General features: G+C 45.4%; 1 protein-coding gene across 15 annotated transcripts in view; it reads right to left on the bottom strand.

Annotated features, from left to right (window-relative positions):
• DGKD (diacylglycerol kinase delta) overlaps positions 1-25,210 on the bottom strand; it is a 207,538-nt gene that overhangs the window by 75,780 nt on the left and 106,548 nt on the right. For 13 of the 15 annotated variants that reach the window (XR_013402237.1, XR_013402238.1, XM_077957925.1 and 10 more), the window contains 2 exons: positions 10,273-10,383; positions 8,145-8,225 (listed from right to left, as the gene is read on the bottom strand). Coding sequence is in view for 13 of the 15 variants with exons in the window: in XM_077957925.1 (XP_077814051.1) it covers positions 8,145-8,225; positions 10,273-10,383 (192 nt within the window). In the remaining 2 variants the exon portion in view is untranslated. Of the gene's footprint in view, positions 1-8,144; positions 8,226-10,272; positions 10,384-12,424; positions 12,719-25,210 lie in introns of those variants that run through there. The other 2 variants (XM_077957927.1, XM_077957931.1) reach the window with 1 other exon arrangement.

The raw sequence follows: 25,210 nt of genomic DNA, 5'->3' as shown, positions 1-25,210 counted from the left end.
GCTAAGGGAAGATTATAAAACTGGGCGTGGTGGCTCACACGTGTAATCTCAGCACTCTGGGAGGCTGAGGAGGGCAGATCACTTGAGCTCAGGAGTGTGAGATCAGCCTGGCCAACATGGTGAAATCTGTCTCTACTAAATACAAAAATTAGCCAGGCGTGGTGGCGGGTACCTGTAATCCCGGCTACTCGGGCGGCTGAGGCATGAGAATCATTTGAACCCAGAAGGTGGAGGTTGCAGTGAGCTGAGATTGCATCATTGCACTCCAGCCTGGGCAACAGAGTGAGACTGTCTCAAAAAAAAAAAACAAACAAGCATAGGACTTGAAGACAACAACTAAAATCACTAAAACACACTCCAAGTATAATAAATCAGGGAAGAAACCCTAAGTCAATGAAAACATTTGAAAACCCAAGAGAAAATGGAGATGATCAAAGGAAAATCTTTCCCTGGAGGGAATGACTTTGTTAAACAGAAAACTTTTTAAAAATATTTTACCTATCGGCTGGGTGCAGTGGCTCACGCCTGTAATCCCAACACTTTGAGAGGCTGAGGCGGGTGGATCACGAGGTCAGGAGATCGAGACCATCCTGGCTAACACTGTGAAACCCTGTCTCTACTAAAAATACAAAAAAAAAATTAGCTGGGCGTGGTGGTGGGCACCTGTAGTCCCAGTCACTCAGGAGGCTGAGGCAGAAGAATGGCGTGAACTCCGGAGGCAGAGCTTGCAGTGAGCCACGATCGCGCCACTGCACTCCAGAGCCTGGGCGACAGAGCGAGACTCCATCTCAAAAAAAAAAAAAAAAAAAAAAAGAAAAAAGAAAAAAAATTACCTATCAACCAAGAATAAGCCAGGATAAAAACAAAGTATGCTGGAATCGGGGGTGGGGGCTGGGAGGGGAAGTTGCAAGTAAATGTAGTTACAAACAATATAAAAACTTTGATAACCAGAACTAGGAAAAAAAACAAGAAATTAAATAAAATAAGGCTAAAGAATGTGACAGACATGGAAGATAAAGAAGCCCACAGCCCCTCTTCTGGACTCCTGAGCTCACTTACCCAGCTGCTGCTATACTCAGCAGAAGCCCTGACACCTTCATCTGCTCCACCCTCTTCTGACCTGATCACCGGCCTGCCCACTACCCCCTTGACACCTCCACACTCTCCACTCCACTCTCTCCTAACAATCCTACAAACTTCCCTCCCCTTCCAGCTCACCCTCCCTTCTACAGCCTGAGTAGAACTTTCCCACATCTGCAAATCTGAGAATTTCACCAAATAAAACTTCAACAGCAGCCCAAGTCCTGAGGAGTAAGTCCCAAGCCCTGCCCTGGTCCCCTCTGATGTCCTCTCGCTCTGGCCTCCACCAGCCACCCTGGCCCTTCCACCACTTTGCACACTCCACACGGTGTCCCCATCCCAAGGTCTTCGCACTGCCAGTCCCTCCACCTGCCCCATTCCCAAGGTGCCTATTTGCACAAGAAACAGATACACACAGAAACACACAGACACGCACACACAAACAGACACACACACCCTCTCAGGCTCATCACGCTTCCCTCGGTGGATTTACCACTGTCATTCTTCATGTCTCAGCTGTGAGAACTCACTTCCTCTGAGAAGACTGCCCAGCCCCTCTCCAAGGCCAGGTGGGATCTTCCACATATCAGGCATCATGTAGTGCTCTTCCCTCTGAGCTTGTCTCAGCCTGTAACTAAGGCTCTATGTGTGTGCTTATCTGATCTTCCACGAGAATATAAGCTTGATGCAGAGTGGCTCCTCTCCATTTCTACCCAGCACTGAAACTTGAGCACTCAGCATGATGTGTGGCCAGGGTAGACCCCCCAAAAAATGCTTGCCAAAACAATGACTAAATAAACAAGCCAAGTTCCCAAAGAACAAGACAAAGCACATGAACCAGAATTTTTTTCTTTTTAAGTGTAAGAGAAAAGAAGGAAAAAATAGTTTTTCAAAGCTGGAAAACCCAAACTGGAGTCAGGGAGAAATCAGGCTTGCTCTACCCCAGACCAACCAGTTAGCAAAACCTGCATTGCACAAGAGAGAAGGCAACTCTGAGACTTCGAGCAGAAATGCCTTCAAAGACAGCAAGAGCACCGAGCCTGCTCCCGACAACCCCGTGCAACACCAACACTGGGAAATACCATGTCCCCGGAGCTCGCTAATAAAACACCGTGTTTGATTCCTTTCTGGAAAACAGACCATTTTGCATTCTTTTTCTTCCATGTTCCTCAGTCCTTTTTCAGTTTCATGGTTTGATATGAACCAAATAAAAGCTAGTGAAACAAAGCACTGAGTAGCATGTTCTCTGTGACTGTGTTCTCTGTGACTAAACACTCAGGAATACACAAAACTTGACCAAAAAAAGGATGTCACCATATGGGCTGGCTACAGACAGGTCTAGCATAATAAAATTTGTGAACTTGGCCAGGCATGGTGGCTCATGCCTGTAATCTCAACACTTTGGGAGGCCGAGGCCAGCGGATCGCTTGAGCCTGAGATTTCAAGGCTGCAGTAAATGGTGATCATGCCACTGTACTCCAGCCTGGGCAACAGAGTAAGACCTGTCTCTTAAATTAAAAAAAAAAAAAAAAAAAAAAAAAAGGAAAAGGAAAAGAAAGGAAGATAGAGAAAGAGAGAAGAGGAGAAGGGAAGGGAGGGGAGGGGAGGGGAGGGGAGGGGAGAAGAGAAGAGAAGAGAGGAGAAGAGAAGAGAGAAGAGAGAAGAGGAGGAGAAAAAAGAAAAGAAAAAGAATTTGTGAACTGTAAATGTTTAAGAGACAACACAGAAGAGAAGTAGAAGGGAGGTACCAAGAGACCATTAAAATAAGAAAGCATGACTGGGTGCAGTGGCTGACGCCTGTAACTCCAGCACTTCAGGAGGCCAAGGTGGGCGGATTACTTGCGCCCTGAAGTTCAAGAATAGCCTAGGTGACATGGTGAAACACAGTCTCTACAAAAAACACAAAAGTTATCTGGGCATGATCACATGTGCCTGGAGTCCCAGCTATCCAGAAGGCTGAAGTGGGAAGATTACTTGAGCCTAGGAGGTCGAGGCTACAGTGAGCCACGACTGCACCACTGCACTCCAGCCTGGGTGACAGAGCAAGACCCTGTCTCAAAAATAAATAAATAAATAAATAAACAAGAAAGTACAATACGTTCGGCCACAAAACACAGGCATCAGATATGCAATAATCCTGACAGCAGAAAATGGCTGAAGCACAATATTTACAAGGCAAAGGGTTTCTGGCTAAAATAAAACAGATTCTAACAACATACTGTTTACAAGAATTAAATCTAGGCCAGGCACATCAGCTCATGCCTGTAATACCAACACTTTAGGATACCAAGACAGATCACTTGGGGCCAGGAGTTAGAGACCAGCCAAGTCAACACAGCTAGACCCCATCTCTACAAAAAATAAAAAAGTAGCTGGGTGTGGTGACAATGCCTGTGGTCCCAGCTACTGGGGAGTATGAGGAGGAAGCTCTCTTGAGACCAGGAGTTTGAGGCTGCAGTGAGCTAACACTGTACCACTGCACTCCAGCCTGAGCAACAGAGCAAGAGCCTATCTCTTAAAAAAAAAAAAAGAGAGAGAGAGAGAATTAAATTTAAAATAATAAGGAAAACTAAAGATAAAAGTTAGGATGGAAAAGGGTGGGGGGGTTGGTTATATATATTAAGTAAATTCTGAACAAAGAAAAGAAGACTTAGAAATACTAATATCAGAGAATGGTTAATGACACAAACTACTCATTGTGAAAAAGATCTTCTTTAATCCCAGCACTTTGGGAGGTCAAGGCAGGAGGATCACTTGAGGCCAGGAGTTCAAGACCAGCCTGAGCAACATAGCGAGACCTTGCTTCTACAAAAAAATGTAAAAATTAGCCAGGCATGGTGTCAAGCACCTGTAGTCCCAGCTAACTGGGAGGCTGAGGCAGGAGGATCACTTGAGCCCAGGAGTTTAAGGCTGCAGTGAGTCATGATTGTGCCAGTTCATCCAACCCAGTTGATAGAGCAAGACCTTGTCGGGGGCGGGAAAAAAAAGCTACTACTTTATTAATCTTTATTAATAAATGATTACTCAATATTGAGGGTATTATCTTTTAAAACATGTATATGCTTAACAAAGCTTCAAAATGGAGAAGGTGAAAACTGTTAGAAATACATGAACAAAGTGTTACATGTAATTGGCCTGAAATAGATTAACTCCTCATTAACAGCCTATGGAAGCACAAGTGAAAAAAAAAAAAAAAAAAAAAACAAGATCATAAGAGGACTTGAACAACATATTTCATAAGTTACAACAGACAAAAACCAATACACAGCCAGGCATAGTGGCTCACACCTGTAATCCCAGCACTTTGGGAGGCCGAAGTAGGCAGATCACCTGAGGTCAGGAGTTTGAGACCAGCCTAGCCAACATGGGGAAACCCCGTCTCTACTAAAAATACAAAAATTAGCTGGGCATGGTGGCGTGTGCCTATAATCCCAGCTACCCAAGGTTGAGGCAGGAGAATCACTGGAACCTGGGAGGTGGAGGCTGTAGTGAGCCGAGACCGCACCACTGCACTCCAGCCTGGGCAACAGAGCAAGACTCTGTCTAAAAAAACAAAAAAAACAAAAAAACCAATACACATAAATGCAGACATTGATTTAGAAAACAGAAAAATAGGGCCCGACATGGTACCTTACACCTGTAATCCCAGCACTTTGGGAAGCTGAGGCAGGAAGATCACTTGAGGTCAGGACCAGCCTGGATAACATGGTGAAAACCTATCTCTAACTAAAAATACAAAAATTAGCCAGGTAGTGGTAGGACACGCCTGTAATCCCAGCTACTCAGGAGGCTGAAACAGGAGAATTGCTTTAACCCAGGAAGAAGAGGTTGCAGTGAGCCGAGATCACAGCACTACACTCCAACCTGGGCAACAGAGTGAAACCCCGCCCAAAAAAAAAAAAAAGAAACAGGTGAGGCTCAGTAGCTCACACCTGTAATCCTAGCACTTTGGGAGGCCGAGGCAGGCAGATCACTCAAGGTCAGGAGTTTGAGAACAGCCTGGCCAACACGGCGAAACCCTGTCTCTACTAAAAATACAAAAAAATTAGCCAGGCGTGGTGGCAGGTGCCTGTAATCCCGGCTACTCAGGAAGCTGAGGCAGAAGAATCGCTTAAACACAGAAGGTGGAGGTTGCAGTGAGCCAAGATCATTCCAGCCTTACAGCCTGGGCAACAGAGCGAGACTCCGTCTCAAAAAAAAAAAAAAACAAGGAAACAGAAAAGGAGAATTGTTCAATAATCTAAGAACTAGTTCTCTTTAAAAACAAAGAAAACAAAAAGGCTAGAGTTTAAGAAATCTGACAAGAAAAACAAACTAAACTAACAAAATTAGAAATGCAAAGGAGATCCAACCAGAGACATACGTGTTTAAACTACACAACAGTACACGCTACTAAATTTGAAGGTGTGAAATTAGTGAGAAAGTAAATTACAGATATGGACTCAAAAAGTGAAAAAGGCTCAAATGATCAAAATGCAAGAAATAAATATTTTAGGATTTATTTCAATTATAGCCTTATCTCCCTAAAAAGTCTTCTTGACAAATACTTTAAAATAAATTTTCTCAAACTTAAGAAACAACCAATCCCAAAGCTACATAAAATGTTGCAGAAAACATAAACTCATAGAAAGTTACTAAATGAATTTTATGGGGTTACTTTAACTCTGAAATCAAAACACAACAAACGCAATATGTCCAACTATTATGTAACCATTAAAATTAAAAATAGAAAAAACAATTGTTTAAAACTGCAACAAGGCTACCTTCTCACCCAAAACAAATGCATATACACCAATGGGAAAAATCTAAATTGCAAGATTAAGGAGTAAAATTCAACATTACCAAGAATAATTTTTTTAATAGGAAATATGCAAATAACTGAAACCAAAATGAACATCTAAATTAACGCTCAGGGCCAGGCGCAGTGGCTCACGCTTGTAATCCCAGTACTTCGGAAGGCTCAGGCAGGCAGATCACTCCATGCCAGGAGTTTGAGATCAGCCTGGCCAATACGGTGAAATCCCATCTCTACTAAAATTACAAAAATTAGCTGGGCGAAATGGTGCACGCCTATAATCCCAGCTACTAGGGAGGCTGAGGCATGAGGATCCCTTGAACCTGGGAGACAGAGGTGACAGTGAGCCGAGATCACATCACCGCACTTCAGCCTGGGTGACAAAGGGAGACTACATCTCTAAAAAGTTAATTAATTAATTAACTGATGCTCAGAACACTCCAACGAAATTCAACACCTACTCCTATTAAAGACTCTAAAAACCACGAATCAAAGAAAAATCTATTTGTGTAGTTAAAAATGTCTCTTCCCAGCTGGTAAAAATAAATTAATAGAGAAAACTACAAATACTCCAAGTAAAATAAGAGCAGTTACATCAACACAAAATAAGCAGAGGTTTAAACAGAGGAAGGAAAATCCCATTTGTATCAGCAACATCAACAATGAATCCATCAATAAACAAAATAAAACTTGAAAGCACGTGAAACTAACACTAACCCAAAATGTCGGATCCTAAACTTGAGGAAAATTACTCACCTTGACTGAATTATAAAAGAATAATTTTTAAAATTAGGGGGCATACTTTATGTCTAGATGGGATGGCCTAATAACATAAAAAAAAATAGCTTTAAAAGTTCTAGTGCTGTTATTAAGAGTCAAACCTTATACAGGTAGGCACTAAAGTCAGCCCGTAAAGCCTAAATTATAAAATCATACAAGAAAATGCTACTATCGCCATTAAAAAATATAATGAACATTTAGATCAGCTGACATGAGCAAATGTCTACTATAAATTGTCCTGGGGAAAAAAAAAAAAACACACAGGTGTAAACCAAAAGGTTCAGCATGATCTCACGGGTACACGAAGGTAAAGACACAAATATACAGAAATAAAGATAAACACTCCAGAGTAAGCAGCTGGCCACTTCCAAGTGGTGCAATCACATGATTTCATGCATTTAGAACTTTTGCACAAAGTCCAATATAACTTTTATAAATTTGGAAGGAAGAAAGTTTAAACGTAAAAAAGGGAAAAAAAAGAAATACACCAAAATATTAACACTCAATGTTTTTTGAGGTGGCTGAATTATGGCTGCTTTTTAATTGCTTTAACATACTTGTCTGCATTTTCCAAATTTTCTACACTAATCACAAAAAACAAAACTCTGTACAGAGCTAGTAAGACATGAACCAGCCGAGCGTGGTGGCTCACACCTGTAATCCCAACATTTTGGGAGGCCGAGGCGGGCAGATCACCTGAGGTTGGGAGTTCCAGACCACCCTGACCAACATGGAGAAACCCCGTCTCTACTAAAAATACAAAATTAGCCAGGTGTGGTAGCACATGCCTGTAATCCCAGCTACTAGGGAGGCTAAGGCAGGAGGATCACTTGAACCCGGGAGGCAGAGGTTGCTGGGAGCTGGAGATAGCGCCACTGCACTCCAGCCCAGGCAACAAGAGCGAAACACCGTCTCAAAAAAAAAAGACGTGAACCAAAACATATTTTAAAAATTTTCATTTTGGCCGGGCGCGGTGGTCAAGCCTGTAATCCCAGCACTTTGGGAGGCCGAGACGGGCGGATCACGAGGTCAGGAGATCGAGACCATCCTGGCTAACCCGGTGAAACCCCGTCTCTAGTAAAAAATACAAAAAAATAGCCGGGCGAGGTGGCGGGTGCCTGTAGTCCCAGCTACTCGGGAGGCTGAGGCAGGAGAATGGCGTAAACCCGGGAGGCGGAGCTTGCAGTGAGCCGAGATCCGGCCACTGCACTCCAGTCTCGGCGACAGAGCAAGACTCCGTCTCAAAAAAAAAAAAAAAAAAAAAATTTTCATTTTGTCCCTATTGTCCCTTAGTGCTTATGCATGCCAAATTCTTGGTTATTTTCCAACCACAGTATTACTTTCAGCATTAAATTCAAATTTTACCAGCAATCATTCCAATCAGAAAGAAAAGAATGAAAGTGTTTGAACTGCTTGGACACATGTTCAGATCAAAAAGGAAAGCCAACTTCAGTAAAGAATCAAGAAAGGCGTGACTCAGGAATCTTACCGTAAAACTGTTGTTGACGTTTTTGGTACTGGATTCAGCCACGCTGGCATCTGACAGATCCACCTCATCAAATATGATTGACTGGAAAGAGACAAACACAGGGACTAAGGCACATAAAGATAAGGACATCCTTAAGCACTAGCCAGCGCTGCCCACCACACCCCCCTGGATCCCTACCCAGCACCCACAGAAGCCCAAGTACCTTGAAACTGTAGGATCCAATCAAGCCAATCCAAATTAACTCACCCACCTGCTTCTAACCAAAAGCTCGGGCTCACAGGTATAGTGCCATGATTTAAAAAAAAAAAAAAAAAAATCTACGAACTTTGGCATTGCATTAGTGAAGGAAAAAAGAGAGAGAACCAAAGCAAACAACCCAATGCTGGTATTTCTGTATTTACTACTACTGTCAACACCAGTGTTCACTTTTACATGTGAAGTATGTTCTCACACAGTGTTCTGGCTGGGGGAAGGCCCCAGGGTCCGGACTGAGGATTCTGTGTCTTCCCAGCTTGTTCCTCCAGCGAGCACATGGAGGGGAAAGGTCCTGGCTAAAATGAATTCTTCTGGGGAAGAGAGACAAGTCCAAATGGAAGGGGTCTGGCCGTGAAAGGAAACAAGGGAGCAGATCAGAAGGAGGCTGGTCCTGGAGAGAGAGAGACGCTCCAGGGCAGGCTGGGAATCAGGCCTGGGGACCTCCCCCATCTCCCTTTCCATTCCCTACACGGTCACAGTCCCCCAGCACAGCCCCTGCCTGCTGTTTCCCATATACCATCCCCTCTATTCTACGATGGCTCTATGAGGAACCCTGGAGAAAATCAAACTAATTACTCAGAAAAGAGACTCAATCTTTTAAGTAAACTTCCCCCTCCCCTCGCCCCCAGAACTAACTGTAAAAGGTGTTTTCTAGTGTTTTTTTTTTTTTTTAAGTGAGGGAAGTGGTCAGAACCCTTTCTAAAAAAGCTGCTTTGTTCCATTTCAAATTTTAATGCAGTAACTTTCTAGGGATATGTCTCAAAATGTAAATGATTCAGATCCCAGATTTCTTAAATACCAAAATATTAGTACTGACACCAATACTGATATAAAAATACAGGTATTCGGAATCCCAGCCAACACACTGGTGTCTAACACCACATCCGCTTAAACATGGCAGTAATCTGTGACTTTCACTGGCTGCTCCTCCTCCAGCAGCACCCACCTGGTGCTTCTAGTTTTAAATCTACCTACAATAGGGCAACAGAAAGAAGGTTAATTGCTAGAAAGCCTAAAAATAAAGAATTTCCCATTTCTGTTCACACATCAAAAAGCTCAGCTCCTTCTACTTTGGCCGGGCACAGTGGCTCATGCCTATAATCCCAGCACCTTGGGAGGCCAAGGCAGGAGGATCACTTGAGGTCAGGAGTTCAAGACCAGCCTGGGCAATGTGGTGAAACACCATCTCTAGGCCAGGCATGGGTGGCTCACGCCTGTAATCCCAGCACTTTGGGAGGCCAAGGCAGGCAGATCATTTGAGGTCAGGAGTTTGAGACCAGCTTGACCTACATAGTGAAACCCCATCTCTACTAAAATACAAAATATAAGCTAGGCGTGGTTGCAGGTGCCTATAATCCCAGCTACTCGAGAGGCTGAGTCAGAAGAATTGCTTGAACCCAGGAGGCGGAGGGTGCAGTGAGCCAAGATCTCGACACTGCACTCCAGCCTGGATAACAGAGCAAGACTCCCCCTCAAAAAAAACAAAAAATAAAAAAAAAAGCTCAATATACTTAAAGAATAAAGATTTATTTAATAATAATAAGATAAAATTCATAACCCTGTGATTCCCCCCAACCTTTCTGAAACAAAGATATCCAACTTTAATGTGGCTGTTTCTGTGACCCTTTTTTTCCTTTTCCCCATTACTGATGACATTAAAGAAAAGGAAAATGAATAGAAATTAATTTTGATAAGAAATAAAACATACCTTGAGACAAGTAAAACCTGACAGTGTGGAGTGTTACAAAACTCACTGGCAATAACAGATCTGAAAATTGAAGCTTTTCCCACACAAGGACTCAGCACCCCCAATTCCTCCCCCGGGACAGCTCCTGTGATGTCCTCATGCGTGTTTTCCTGCATGGGGCCTCACCTTTGCCGTTTTGGCATAGTAAAGCGTTCGCCCTCGAAGCTTAAAGTATCTCCTTTTTGATCGCTGGAAGGAATTGTTCTGTTTGGTCAGCATCCCCTCTTTGATGATGGTCTGAAAGTACAGAAACATATTCATAAACTTGAGTTTTCAAGGTGCCCTTTCACTCTTCCAGCTGAAACGCACCCTGCTGTGGCTGAAACATATTCATGTCTCCAACAGAAAATATTTCTCACACTCTCAACAGACCTTGACCTATGCACAGGCCCAGCATGCTGCCGGGGGGATGGGGGTTGCACCAATCCTTTCCTCTATGGGGCAATGTGTGCCTGTGTGGGTGGGGGTGTCAGAGGCCCAGGGTGTGCCCTGGATGCACTGGCAACCTGAAGAAAGGACACTGAGGCTCACAGGGCCACAGTACGCAGCAGCTGGGAAGACACTGGGACATGGGGCCAGTGCATTCTCCAACTTCAACATTTGGTATTTTTCAGCTATTCTTGGCCCTGTGTCTGTGTTCTCTGGCCCCCTGCCATTTCTCAGGATGCTGCTGCCAAAGCTGTCTACGTCAGTGGCTCTGGGGCTCAGAAGCTCCAGGCCTGCACCCTCAGGCCAACCCACCACTCACAGGCTGGGTGTGTGCATCTGCACACACCATGAGAGGGAAGTGCCTCGGCCACAGACACTAAAACTCCTCTCAACCCGAAAATCTGATGAGTTCACCCCATAACACAAGATGTTCTCTTATAAGAATCCAGAAATTGACTCTACAGTCCACTCACCTTGGCTCAATTAAAGCCAAGAATGAAGAGGGCACTACTTATCCCGGAGCTGCTCCCCCGCCTTACACGGCCCATGCCACCAAAACATCAAATGCGTAAGGAACTACTTGGTCATGAGACTTTCTGACGTACTTGGAGCCATTAACACAGTCAGAAAGAATAAACGACATGCATGAAGACAAGAACCTGGCTCTCAGCGTTTGCACACTATGTTACATCCCACCTCACAGAAATGCCCAGTCCACAAGGGCCTCAGCATGGAAACGGAGGGAGGCTTCCTAAAAATTCTGTTCAAAGACAAGCACACTGGTTCAGAGAAGCTTTTGCTTAATTACCTAATCCCATATAGCTCTGCACTTTACGTCAATGTTTTAAACAGCGTGTGCACAAAGTTCTTAAGTATCCACAAACGCTGAAAACTCCCTAACATAAAACCAGCAAGAGCAAGACACAGGAGGCTCCTGTCCCCCACTTGTGCCAGAATGCAAGTGCGGAACACTGCACTGCCCGATCCGGCTACCGGCCGTTCACAACAGGAGAGAGCGGAACAGGGAAGGCTGCAGAAAGCCCCCACCCCGACACCCCATCAACATGTGGACGGACACCAGGACCACGTCCGGACAGCATAGCACAGGCCAATGCACAGTGCCTAGGGGTCTCCTCATCCTGCAACAAGCCATCCTCACTGTGCCCTTCCTGGGTTGGGGGAAACTGGCTGCACTCACGACCACTTCCAAGAGCTTCTTGCTCACCAGCACATGCCAATCGTGGCAAACTCTGCTTTCGACACTGGCCCGGTGGCACGACAGCAGCCCTTTCCAACTCTAGAGGATCGGCGCAGGGGAGAGCTGCTGAAGAATCTACTGACTCATTCTTGGCTTATACATTCACCTCACACTTCTGAAAAAGGCACCCACCCTTTCCCCAGTAATTAAAGAGTGCCAGGAAGGAAAAAGAGAGGAGCCCAACATTATCCAACGATCAAGCATCCTGATGAGGCTTGTTTGCCAGAAGTGACCTTCCCATCCCCACCCGCTCCCCTAGAGACAGCAGGGATCCCCAGCATACAGCTAGCATCTGAGGTCCCGTCCAAAACAGAACAACGGTGATCCAAGGCAGACAGAAAGTCCCACCCCCTGATTCTGGGAGCGAGGATACAAACCAGTCTTCACTGTGAAGGACTGGGAAATGGTATTTGTTTCCAAACATCCTTTTCAGATCCAAGTACACATGGATGACACTCATTTCAAATACATCTGCACAGAGCAATGCCATCCACAGTAGCCTAAAACATACATCACGAGACCCTTTCTCTGTTGACCTCAAAGGCCTCACTGTGAGGACATCTCTCCTGGCCCCCCATTCCTCTTCCTTACCTCTGCGCGGAAAGCAATCACTTCCATCTCTTCCCTAAATGGGCAAAAAAAAAAAAGACAAAACCAACAAGCCAAAACCCAGAAAAGTTATAATAAGTTATCTTTAAAGGACAGATGCTAGAGTATTTTTTCTTGCATCTCCTGCTACACATCTCATACATAAAAGAAAAGCAAAATTAAAACACAACTCACTGCACCACCACTCTTACACACACACACACACACACACGCGCACACACGCACATGCACAATCTTTCTGAGGGCGGATGAGAGTCTGCGATCTTGGGCTGCCCAAGGAGAGCTGTTGCTTTATTTATAGAACAAGAGTGCTCAGAAAAAGACTGGTGGGTTTCAGCGGAAAAGGCTGGGGAAGAGATAAAGACCATGATTTCTTTGAAGCCTTCTCAGAAACTGCATTTCTTCTCCTGATTCGCTGCTTGTGAGTACTATAGATATGCTGCAGAATATTTTTAAACATTTAGTCAAAAGCAATGAACCAAAAGTGGTCAAGAAAATAACACCCCAAAATAATGTGCTGTATTTTGCACGTGGCAGCTGTGAAAGGCACCCACAGGAAATGCTGCTCGGCTGACAAGGCCTCTCCTTGCCCCCTAGAGCAGAGTCAGGAGTGAAAGGGCCAGGCCCTTGCACAGTTCGCTCAGGCCATGCCAGGCCACCAGGCTCTTACAGTCACTTTGTTGGGTTCTATGCACAAACAAAAGGGCCGACTGTCATTCGAGCCATCTAGGATATCCTTATTCCAATCAGAGACAAATTTGCAACACACACTGCACCAAGAAAACTCTCAAGCTCCAGTCAGAGAGAGAGCAGCAGGTGGAAAGTGAACAAGCGCCCACCAGCAAACACAGGTGAGACACCAATCCCAGTGCTGGGCTCTCCAGAGGAAGCTGGCGAGAGCACTGGGCCTGAGCTGCAGTGTGGTCCACGGCCACCCACTGACCCGACAGACATACGCCCAGCCCACAGGTCCAAGACTACCACGTGCAGCTGTTTGCGGGGAAGCGCAAGTCTCCAGTGGTCCTTGCTGAAGAGTAAGACACCTTTGAGAATGCCCTTGAAAAGGGCTTCAAACCAGGGGACAGAGAAAGTCCAGAACAGACTCTGTCTGAAAGGGATCAGCAGGCCCAGTCACCGGGTGAGGTTGACCCCTCTCCGACACATGCCCACGTCTCCAGATGCTGGTCACCGCACTGGGCTCTGAGGGCTGCATGGGCAGGAGCTCAGACCAGAGGAGGGCAGACGTATACACACCGGAGTGCTCTGGGATGTGGGGCACAGGGCAGTGAGCAATGTCCCATAAGAGAGGCTGCCTGAACAACAGGTACCTGAGCAGGCCAGGGAGGAGGGGCTGGGCAAGCAGAGGCCCGCAGCTGCTCCTTGGGGCTAGAGACAGAGCCCGGTGGTGGCTCAGAAATACACTCACTCTGGAAAGCTGACTGTGGCCACAGTGTGGGAAAGAAGAGGGGGTGAAACGTGGAGGCTGGCAGAACACTTCAGAAACTTGCATAAGGGGGGAGTTGGTGACAAGAGTCTGGGGTGGCAGGGGAGAGATGGACACAGGCACGGGAATGTTCAGAAAGATGTGACAATTGACCGAGGTGAAGGGGAGGAGACAGGACCGAAATCCTGGACATCTCTGAAGAGTGTGGCTCAGTGGGGGGACGTCGGTTTCATTCTGGACGTGCTGAGTCTGTGGGCCTCGAGGACATCAGGGGAGTTCAGTGTGAGGCGACAGCCAGCACTGCAGGTCTGCGATGTAGGAGAAGGTTTAACACAGGAGATGCCTTGCCAAGGGCCCCAAAGGAGAAAGCATGGAGTGCATGGAGGCCCAGGGAAATGGGAACCCAGGGACACCAACATCGAGAAAGGAAAGCCAGAAAGGAGAACGAGAAGAAAGTGGGCAGAAGTGCAGGAGAGGAGACAGCACGTCGAGAAGATCGCATCAGTGATGTCCAATGTAGCAGCGAGGTCATAAATGAGAACTGAGGCTAGGATAAAGGAAGCAGCCACCAGGGGGTCACCAAGGACATGCCAGAGCGGACATGGTGGCTTGATGGGGTCGAAGCCAGATAAAATCACCCTGAGTGTGACCGGGACAAGAGAAAGCAAAGATGACAGGTTTTTTTCAACTTACAACTTTCTTTTTATGAACATGGAATCCATACTGTACATACTGTTGTTTGACCTTGCTACTTTTTCTGTCATGTATATTATTACCATATAGCTGCATCAGCAAATGCATTTTTGTTGGCTACCGAGTATCTCATCATTCACCTGCTTCCCACTGCCAGAAGATTTAGAGTGCTTCCTGCTCCCTCAATGCTATCATCAGAATTTCAGCGGACATTCCCGTAAGTAAATATCTGCTTATGTCCTCAACTATCCTTAGAGCATATTAAGAGAAGTGGAATGTGGGGACCAAAGAGCGCCCAGAAACAGACCCTTGCAGATTTGGAAGCTTGATGTATAAAACAGGTGGCACTGCAAACCGGGGTTTGGAGGGAGGGGGATTTCAGCAAAGGGGCTGAGATGTCAGGTTACCCAAGGACACCAATGCGTGAGCTCCTGGTAGACTCTGGGTGTGCTAGAGCAAAAGGCAGAAGAACTTCAAAACTTCCAGCAGACGAAAGAGAATTTCCAGTGACTTTGGAATTGGGAAGAGTTTCTTAAATATAATAGAAAAAAATATTAGATATAAGCTATGACTGCTAAAGTCAACTATATTACAATTGAGAATTTCTGCTCATCAAAGACACCTCAAAAAGAGATAAAAGAAAAGCCAAGGTGGGAAAAATATGTACACTACTGCTGACAGCCAGTCAGTAACCAGAATATAGCAGAAACTCCCACAGAACGGGCTGGGCGCGGTGGCTCATGACTGTAATTCCAGCACTTTGGGAGGCCAAGGCAGGTGGATCACCTGAGGTCAGGAGTTCGAGACCAGCCTGGCCAATATAGTGAAACCCCGTCTCTACGAAAAATACAAAAATCAGCTGGGCATGGAGGCGGATACCTGTAATCCCAGCTACTTGGGAGGCTGAGACAGGAGAATCGCTTGAACCCAGCAGACGGAAGTTGCAGTGGGCCAAGATCATGCCATTGCACTCCTGCCTGGGTGACAAGAGTGAAATTCCCTCTCAAAAAAGAAGAAAAAAGAAACTCCCACGGAAAAAGAAAAACCACCAAAAAGAAAACCAATAGAAATTGTGAACTGGCATTTACCAGAAGAGTAAGTTAAATGGAGACTAAACCCCAAAGAATGCTTAACCCTGGGGGATGCCACAGAAGAGCACCTTGGCAATCAGCCGTGCAGGTGGGTCCGCGTGTACACAGTCCATGACTGTGTTTCTCAACTTACATGTATACTCTATGTATCATTCTACATATAAAACGGTAAAGGGAAAAATACAGTTAATCAATATGAGGACAGAAGTAAAATCTCAGACTATTAGCGTTAATGTCTCGAGCATGTAAGGAGTGAGGATTTCCACATTTACACAGTAAAAGACAAACAAATGAAAAACAGCTGCCACATGGGGTGAAGAAAATGGAGGGGGCCAACCAAGAGACACGTGTCCAGAGGCTGAGGGCAGCAAGCCACAGCCTGCCCAAAGTGACCTGGACAGAGGGGCTGCAGGCAGACAGCTGGGAAACTGGGGAGGGGAACAAAAAAAAACAATAGGAGAAAGGAATAAAAATTAGCCAAATGTCCACTTCAGCCATCTATCTGTCCTTTAGACCTTCCCAGTCCTTCAACAACAACAAAAAAGCAGGTAAAACAGAAACCTGACTATGGTTAATTAAGCAACATCACCCAAATTCACAAAGTCCCCAAAAGTGGAAATACTAGCATAAAACATTAACATACAAATGTTTCAGTGGAAAGTAGCTGGTAAAACTTACTTCTATCAATTTGCGCATCACTTTGTTTGTTTGTTTTCTGAGACGGAGTCTTGCTCTGTTGCCCAGTCTGGAGTGCAGTAGCACGGTCTCGGCTCACTGCAACCTCCACCTCCCAGGTTCAAGTGATTCTCCTGCCTCAGCCTACCGAGTAGCTGGGACTACAGGCGCGCACTACACGCCCAGCTAATTTTTTGTATTTTTAGTAGAGATGGGGTTTCACTATGTTGGCCAGGCTGGTCTCGAACTCCTGACCTCAGGTAATCCACCCATCTCAGCCTCCCAAAGTGCTGGGATTACAGGCGTGAGCCACCGCACCTGGCCCAATTTGCATATAACTTTAAATTTTCATGCGTTATTTTTATATTTACTTGTCTTCTTAACAGAACAAACATTTCTGGTCTATGAGACAGAAACTAACATTCCAGTTAACTAATAAGAAAACTGGTAAACAGAGAGACTAAGTAACTTGCCCGGTTGAACAACTAATGACAGGTCACAAAAGAAATCCCAGGCCTCTCCAATTCTAACTCAAAGCTTCGTCTATGGTTTGCAATTTATAAGCACCATGATTCACAAATAGGAAGCAATCAGAAAATAATTTGTTCACAAAACATAAGGCATGCAAAACATATTCAAAGACCTCCAGATTATCTCCAACACTTCACACATACCACATCCACTACCCGAGTAGGAGCCATTTTCATCTTTTAATCCTCACATCAATTTTGAAAGTGGTGGTAATATCCCCACTTTACAAAGAAACTGAGGGCCAGAGGATTAAGTAATTCACCCAAGGCCATTTGGCTAATGAATGTCACACCTAGAATTCAAACCCAGAGCCCAGACAATACTTGTTGGCAAAATAAAACTTCAGCATAAAAGTCTGATTTAAATCAATTAAGCAAAGGTAAATTCCTGTATCTACTCAAAACACTACCCACAGATTCATCCTCATTCAGGAACTACCTGCAACTTACCCACCACCTATCTACGTATAACCTGATCTTACTGCATCCTGGCAGAAGTTGAGGGAATGCCCAAGGCGGCAATGGAATGTGTGCCACATCGGCATCTTCATGACACCAACGGCCAGCAGGAGAGAGCACACCAGGCAACCACGGCGCTGCAGAATCGCGCGCAGCTCTGCAGAGCCAGACCCCGAGTCTGGTGCTAACTCTGACAGAAAGGAACCCAACATAGGTTTTCTGAAGACTCCAAAACACCAACCCATGGAAAAAGGACATCATCCTTCCCTTACCCATCAAGAGAATCCAATTTCCCCACTGCCACTACCCTTGTTTTCAATGCACTGCCACCAAGATTAAAACTGACCATGTCCCAAAGTTCCTATGCCAAAGCTTCTACTGACAGGAGGAGTGACACCTCATTCCTGCCCCCACTAATGTGAGCAAGGACCAAACCAAAAAAGCCAAAAAGTGGCAACAATGTGTACACCCAAACACCCAAGAGAGAGCTGCTCCAGATGTGCCCTTCATTTGGAGTTCACACTCACTTTTCCTAAACCCAGGACACTTCTCTTACTGTGGTATGGCCAACACTGTTAACACCTACACACACATACCCAGACATCCTCACTGCTCACAGGACCTTGCTTCTGAGTTGGGGGTGGTGGGCGGGGGGGCCTTTCATCATAGGGCTAATCCCCATTACCCCAGTACCAGTCAAGGAGACCTAAGCAGTTCTGTTGGGGGTGGGGAGGTAGGTGAGTACTCAGCTGGTATATGGGAACACGTGTAGCCGCAGTAGCACCTTTGCTTTGAATGAACACACAACATCTAGTGCTGTAGCAAGCATGTTGAGGCTCCAAGGTAGCCAGTGTGGGTCCTGATGACATCAACCTGCAGCCAAATGCATTCCTGGCTGATGACGAGGGGTTGGCTGAGTTCACTCCCGCTCTGTCAGCATCACTGCTACTCAAACCTAGTCTTGCATGCTGGCGTCCCCACGGGCCAGGCCTCCACACTGAAACGTACCTCATCTCACTGTTCACTGACCCCACATTTCCTCTTTAGTTAATATTAATAGCATCATCAAATCTAAAAGAAGTAGCAGGCGCTCAACTCTTTTCCTCCTTCACTCCCCATTTCTAACTGGCTACCTAGGATCATTGATTGTATTTGTTAAAATAATGGAAGATTCCACGGTGAAACCCCGTTTCTACTAAAAAATACAAAAAAACTAGCCAGGTGAGGTGGCAGGCGCCTGTAGTCCCAGCTACTCGGGAGGCTGAGGCAGGAGAATGGCATAAACCCGGGAGGCGGAGCTTGCAGTGAGCGGAGATCCGGCCACTACACTCCAGCCTGGGCGACAGAGAGAGACTCTGTCTCAAAAAAAATAAATAAATAAATAAAATAATGGAAGATTCTGCCCCTCCTCTTCAGCCCCGCCTACCTCAGGCTTAAGTTGTTCTGCCTCTTGTCTCAGGCTCAGTGTGTCTCAAAGTGTGGCCCAGACCACCACATCAGAATCCCTGGAACGTTTGTTAAAAATGCAGGCTATGGCTGGCCTGAAGGCAGTGAGCTATCTCAAATGAGGGTTCACAACCAGCTACAGACTGAACTCCTTGCTCTATTCTCTACCCCGTTCTCACTACTTCACTGAACTAGTTTTTAAAAAAGTACAGGTTATTAAAATAATAATATAGAAATAAAATAAAATAAAGAAAGAAAGAAAAAGCAAATTACTGCCCCACGCCCAACCTCCTGAGCCTTGGAAATATGAATTTTTGCCAAGAGCCCAGGTGGCTCCTTAGCACACCAAGTTTGTCCTCTGTGCATCCTTCCTCCAACCTGCTGCCACAATTCTCTCTCTCAACGGGAGGATCTCACCCCAACTGCCAATTACAATTACCTGACAAGCTTTGAGAAACAGTGACCACCGGCCCCACCCAACCAGTGACGAGCATCAGTGTTGGAGGGGCAGGGAGCCACCGTGTTAGAAGCTCCCAGGTGACTGGAAGAAGAATACGGTCTCAGAGCCAGGGCCCACTCCCACACCTCTCCTCACTTTCCATGGCATCTAGGAAGGCTTCGCGGGCCCACAGGGCTCCTCCCAATCTGAAAGGCTCCTCTCTCACCCCTCCCAGAACCACCTGACCCAAACACAACTGACTCTGTTATTTCCCCACTCTTTTGAATATAATCTTTCTTCTGCCTGGAAATCCTCAGCTCCTCTTCTACTGACTAAGCTTTGAGACCTAAGTCAAATGCCACCACCTTCAGGAAGTCTTCCCAGACTCCCCCCAGGCAGAACTAGCTGTCATCACTTTGCAAGTACATGAACATCCATTATGAGGCTGTCTCCCTCCCCAGACCAACAGTCCCTCGGGTTTAGTGGGTTTATTTATCTTAATTAATTAATTATCTTAATTAAGCCACCACACCAGGCTAGAAAGTTTTACAAAATACCACAAAGGGCTAATATCCCTAATCTTTAAAGAACTTAAAAAAATTGAGGCCAGTGCCTCAGGAAGTATTGTTTTTGTTTTGAAACAGGTTCTCACACTGTCAACCAGGCTGGACTACAGTGGCTCAATCACAGCTCACTGCAGCCTTGACCTCTTGGGCTCAAGTGATCCTCCTATCTCAGCCTCCCAAGTAGCTAGGACTACAGGTACAATTGTTTTGTTTTGTTTTGCTTTGTAGAGACAGGGTCTCGCTATGTTGCTCAGGCAATCCGCAGGCCTTGGCCTCCCTTATTGCAGGCATAAGCCACCACACCAGGCCAGGAAGTTTTACAAAATACCACAAAGGACTAATATCCCTAATCTTTAAAGAACTTAAAAAAATTGAGAACAGACTAACAACCTGGTAGAAAAAGGGACAAAAAATATGAACAAACATTTGACAGAAAAAAAACCGCAAAAGGCCCTGAAATGAAGGAAAAGATGCTCAACTTAGCTCAGAAGAGAAAAACAAAACTAAGTGACAATACTATTTGCACCATCAAACTGACAAGAAACAAACAAGGCTGGGCACAGTAGCTCACGCCTGTAACCCCAGAACTTTGGGAGGCTGAGGCGGGAGGATAGTTTGAGCCCAGGAGTTTGAGACCAGCCTAGGCAACACAGTGAGACCCCATCTCTACAATTTTTTTTTTTTTTTTGAGATGGAGTCGCACTCTGTCGCCCAGGCTGGAGTGCAGTGGCACGATCTCGGCTCACTGCAACCTCCGCCTCCCTGGTTCAAGCAATTCTCCTGTCTCAGCCTCCTGAGTAGCTGGGACTATAAGCACAAGCCACCACGCCCAGCTAATTTTTGTATTTTAGTAGAGATGGGGTTTCACCATGTTGCCCAGGCTGGTCTCCTAAGCTCAGGCAATCCGCCCACCTAGGCCTCCCAAAGTGCTAGGATTACAGGTGTGAGCCACCACACCCGGCCTCAAATTAAAAAAAAAAAAAAAAAAAAAAAAAACGATCTGGGCATGGTGGTGCACACCTGTGGTCCAAGCTACTTGCAAAGCTGAGGTGAGAGGATCACCTGAGACCAGGAGTTCAAGGCTAGCCTGAGCAACATAGAGAACCCACCTCTACAAAAAATAATATTATTTAAAAATTAGTGCACCTACAGTTCCAGCTACTTGAGAGGCTGAGGTGGGAGGATCACCTGAGCCCAAGATGTAGAGGTTGCTGCGGTGAGCTGTGATCACACCACTGCACTCCAGCTTGGGCGACAGAGCAAGACCCTATCTCAAAACAAATTAAAAAAACAAACAAACAAAGAGGCAACACATTCTGCTTCTATGGCAATGGGGAGCTGGGCACTTGACACGACTGCAAAATGGGATGGCCCTGAAGACAAACACTTGGCAAAATCCAGAGCGGTTATTCATGCGTTTACTCTTTTGATCTAGCAAGCCCACTCCTAGGAATCTATCCCAAAAGACACCTTGGCAAAATAGAAAACAAAGTTTGTACAAGGCTATGTGCTACAAACTATTATAGTAGAACACTGAAAATAACCCGAATGCCCACCAACAGGCTAGTGGTCGAAAAACTACAGTACATTCCAACTCTGCAGTACCACATATCTATACGAGGATTGTGGAAGATATCTTTATATGTTATGGAACGGTCTCCAAATCAGAGTAAGTAAAAAGAGAACTGTGCAGAACATGCATAGAACATGCTATTAAGAGGCCAGGTGCAGTGGCTCACGCCTGTAATCCCAGCACTTTGGGAGGCCAAAGCTGGTGGATTACCTGAGGTTAGGAGGTGGAGACCAGCCTGGCCAATATGGTGAAACCCCATCTCTACTAAAAATACAAAAAATTAGCCGGACGTGGTGGTACACGCCTGTAATCCCACCTACTCGGGAGGCTGAAACAGGAGAATCATCTGAACCTGGGAGGTGGAAGTTGAAGTGAGCCGAGATTGTGCCATTGCACTCCAGCCTGGGAGACAAGAGCAAAACTCCATCTCCAAAAAAAAAAAAAAAATGGAACATGCTATTAATATCTTTGTGTAAAAAGGAGGACATTGTGTGTGTGTGAAGAAGATAAACTTAAAGTTTTTTTCAAAAAGAAACAATTTAACCAAAATAACAATTAAAATGGTTAAGTGGTTACCTCTAGGGAAAGGGAACAGGGTAGACGAGACAGGGAAGGCACACATATGATTTTAAAAGGACTTCCAGGGCAGGGGCTGCACCCGTAGCAGTACCCAGGAAGATGAGCTCTGACTTGCTCCAGGCTCAGGTGTAAGCACTTTCCAGAGATTACCCATTTTATCCATACAATGACCGTCTAAGGGAGGCCCAGGAAATGTTCCCATTTCACAGAATCATGGGCAAGGAGAAGAAAGAATCAGTATTTATGGAGTGCCTATTGTGTGCCAGGAGCTTATGTAAAATCTGTATTTAATTTGCCCCATACAATAGTTATGGCCCCATTTTACTAATGAAGAAATTGGGGTCCAGAAAGGACACAGATATCTACAGTGAAGTGACAGATGTGGGCTTCAGACTCAGACCTGTCTGATTTCAACTCTCTCCATGCTTAGACAGCAAATGAAAAACATTTTTTTATGTTTGGGGAAGATTTACTTTTCATTATTTTTGTCTGTACAAGTTCAGACTAAATTAAAGCCATAACCAATCACCCTACTTTTTCTGAAAGTGAATTTATGCACAAACCCATCTGCACTACACACCAAAGGCACAAACCTTAACCACCAGCAGCAGGAGCGACATCCCAAAATACACCATGCTATCTGTGGTTCATTAAGGTAGGAAAGATTCAGCTTCTGTGAAACCTACAGAACAAAATCCATCTCCCTATCGAGCTGTGGAATGAAATCACTCTGTTTCAATAAATGTTTATTGAACACTTGAGTACTGAGTGCCGCTTGGAATACTACAATGAAAGGGACTCGACCCTTGACCTTTCAGGAAACTGCTCCAGCAGAAGGATACTTGACATAGTAGGAAGAACAGAATAATTCGCTTTAAAATGCCCAGGAAAAAAAGTAGGGGTGGGAGAAGGGGGTGGAAACAGATGAAACAAGAAAGACACAAGGCTGATGTAATTAATTCAACGGTCTCTACTTCTGCGTCTGTTTGGAAATTTCCACAAATTGTTTTTGAGTGTCATAAGAGGGGTGCAGACAGGGCGCTTTGGAAACCTGGAAGTCAGTGAAACATACCAGAGGCCTGAAGCTGGTGCTGCCTGGGCCAGAGGCAGCCTCCCCAGCTTCCTGACCTATGGATCTCACAAGCACCTGAGAACAACGCGGCAGTGCTGCCACTATCAGCATTCAACCTCCTCTCCCCTGGCACGTGCTCAACCAGCTGCTTCCTCACCTGTTTTCTGACATTTGGTGGAAATAAAGTCCTGTGTTAAACGGACCAACTCATGGCAGACTTGTTTGTTGGAGGTTACTTTTTATTTACTTGAGACCACCCAGAGCCCAACCACTGCTAACACCTACTATTCACATTCCGAGATAACATCCTTCCCATCTGTTTTCTTTTTTTTCTTTTTCCTTTTTTGAGACAGAGATTCGTTCTGTCGCCCAGGATGGAGTGTGGTGGCACAGTCTGGGCTCACTGCAACCTCTACCTCCCAGGTTCAAGTGATTCTCTTGCCTCAGCCTCCCAAGTAGCTGGGACTACAGGCGTGCGCCATCACATACGGCTAATTTTTGTTATTTTTAGTACAGACAGGATTTTACCTTGTTGGCCAGGCTGGTCTCGAACTCCTGACATCAGGTGATCCGTCCGACTTGGGCACCCAAAGTGCTGGGATTACAGGCGTAGCCACCACACCCAGCTCCGTCTGTTTTCAAGTGTGTAAATAAAACAGAAAAGTGGGGCTGGGCATGGTATCTCACACCTGTAATCTCAGCACTTTGGGAGGACGAGGCAGGCAGATCACTTGAGCCCGGGAATCCAAGACCAGCCTGGGCAACAGAGCATAGTAAAGTATCCCTCTGCTTTTATAGAGACTCCATCTCTATAAAAACTTTAAAAATTGGCTGGGTATGGTGGCATATGCCTGTAGTCCTAGCTACTAGGGAAAGTGGGGCAGAAAAGTTGCTTGAACCCAGGAATTTAGGCTCCAGTGACCTATGACTGAACCACTGCACTGCAGCCTGGATGACAGAACAAGAGTGTGCCTCTCTTAAAAAAAAAAAAAAAAAAAAAAAAAAAAAAAAAACGTAAAAATAAAATTGCCAGGTGCTATGGCTCACACCTGTAATCTCAGCACTTTGGGAGAAAGAGGTGGGCAGATCACTTGTGCCCAGGAGTTCAAGACCAGCCTGGGCAACACGGTGAGATGCCATCTCTACAAAAAATTTAAAAATTAGTTGGGCATGGTGGCACACACATGTAGTCCCAGCCTCTGGGGAGGCCAAGACAGGAAAATCACCTGAGCCCAAGAGTCCAAGGCTGCAGTGAGCAATGATGGCACCACTGCACTCCAGCCTGGGTGACAGGGCAAGACCCTGTGTCAAGGCCAGGTGCGGTGGCTCACACCTGTAATCCCAGCACTTTGGGAGGCTAAGGCGGGTGGAACACTTGAGGTCAGGAGTTCGTAACCAGCCTGGTCAACATGGTGAAATCCCGTCTCTGCTAAAAATACAAAAACTAGCCAGGTGTCGTGGCAGAGACCTGTAATCCCAGCTACTCAGGAGGCTGAGGCAGGAGAATTGCTTGAACCCGGGAGGCGGAGGTTGCAGTGAGCCGAGATCACACCACTGCACTCCAGCCTGGGTGACAGAGCTGGAAAATAAACAGAAAAAACCCTGTGTCAAAAAAAAATTAAACTAAAAAACATAAAGGGGAGTTATATGATATACGAATTATTTAATAACTTGCTTTTCCAAACAACAATATGCTGCAACTAGATCTACTTTTGCTTTGTGTTATTCCTTTATATGCTATTTTTTATTTATTCAAATGTTTAGGGATGCTAATATCATTATGAACATATCTAAAGAACGGATAATGTTACACGCATCAAACAGTTTATATTTCAAGCTAAAATACATCCTATTTATATCAAGACCTTGAGCTCGCCGCTTTGGTAAGTGTAGATTTAATTTCAACACAGGAGTTTAAAGTTTAAACAAAGGGGAACATAATTAAGTTGTTCCATATAATGTACCCATTTATTAGGATATTATGAAACTTAAATCCTGTATTTTCACAAGCATGCCCTTTTGTATATTTGACTCCTGAAATTCAATCTGTTTTGATCCAACAGTACTGTTTCAGTTGTTTTAGGACATTCCAGATAAGGCTGAGGGCAGCCACTTCTCCATCCTGAATCATCACCACATCGTGACACAGCCCCTCTTACCATTAGGAGTCTTCCACTGAAGGGAAGCATGTTATGCCTTTT

The sequence above is a fragment of the Macaca mulatta genome, chromosome 12 (genome assembly GCF_049350105.2).
Source record: "Macaca mulatta isolate MMU2019108-1 chromosome 12, T2T-MMU8v2.0, whole genome shotgun sequence".
Classification (NCBI taxonomy): Eukaryota; Metazoa; Chordata; class Mammalia; order Primates; family Cercopithecidae; genus Macaca; species Macaca mulatta.
The sequence above is the reverse complement of the archived record's forward strand: the minus strand, read 5'-3'. Positions and strand labels throughout refer to the sequence as shown.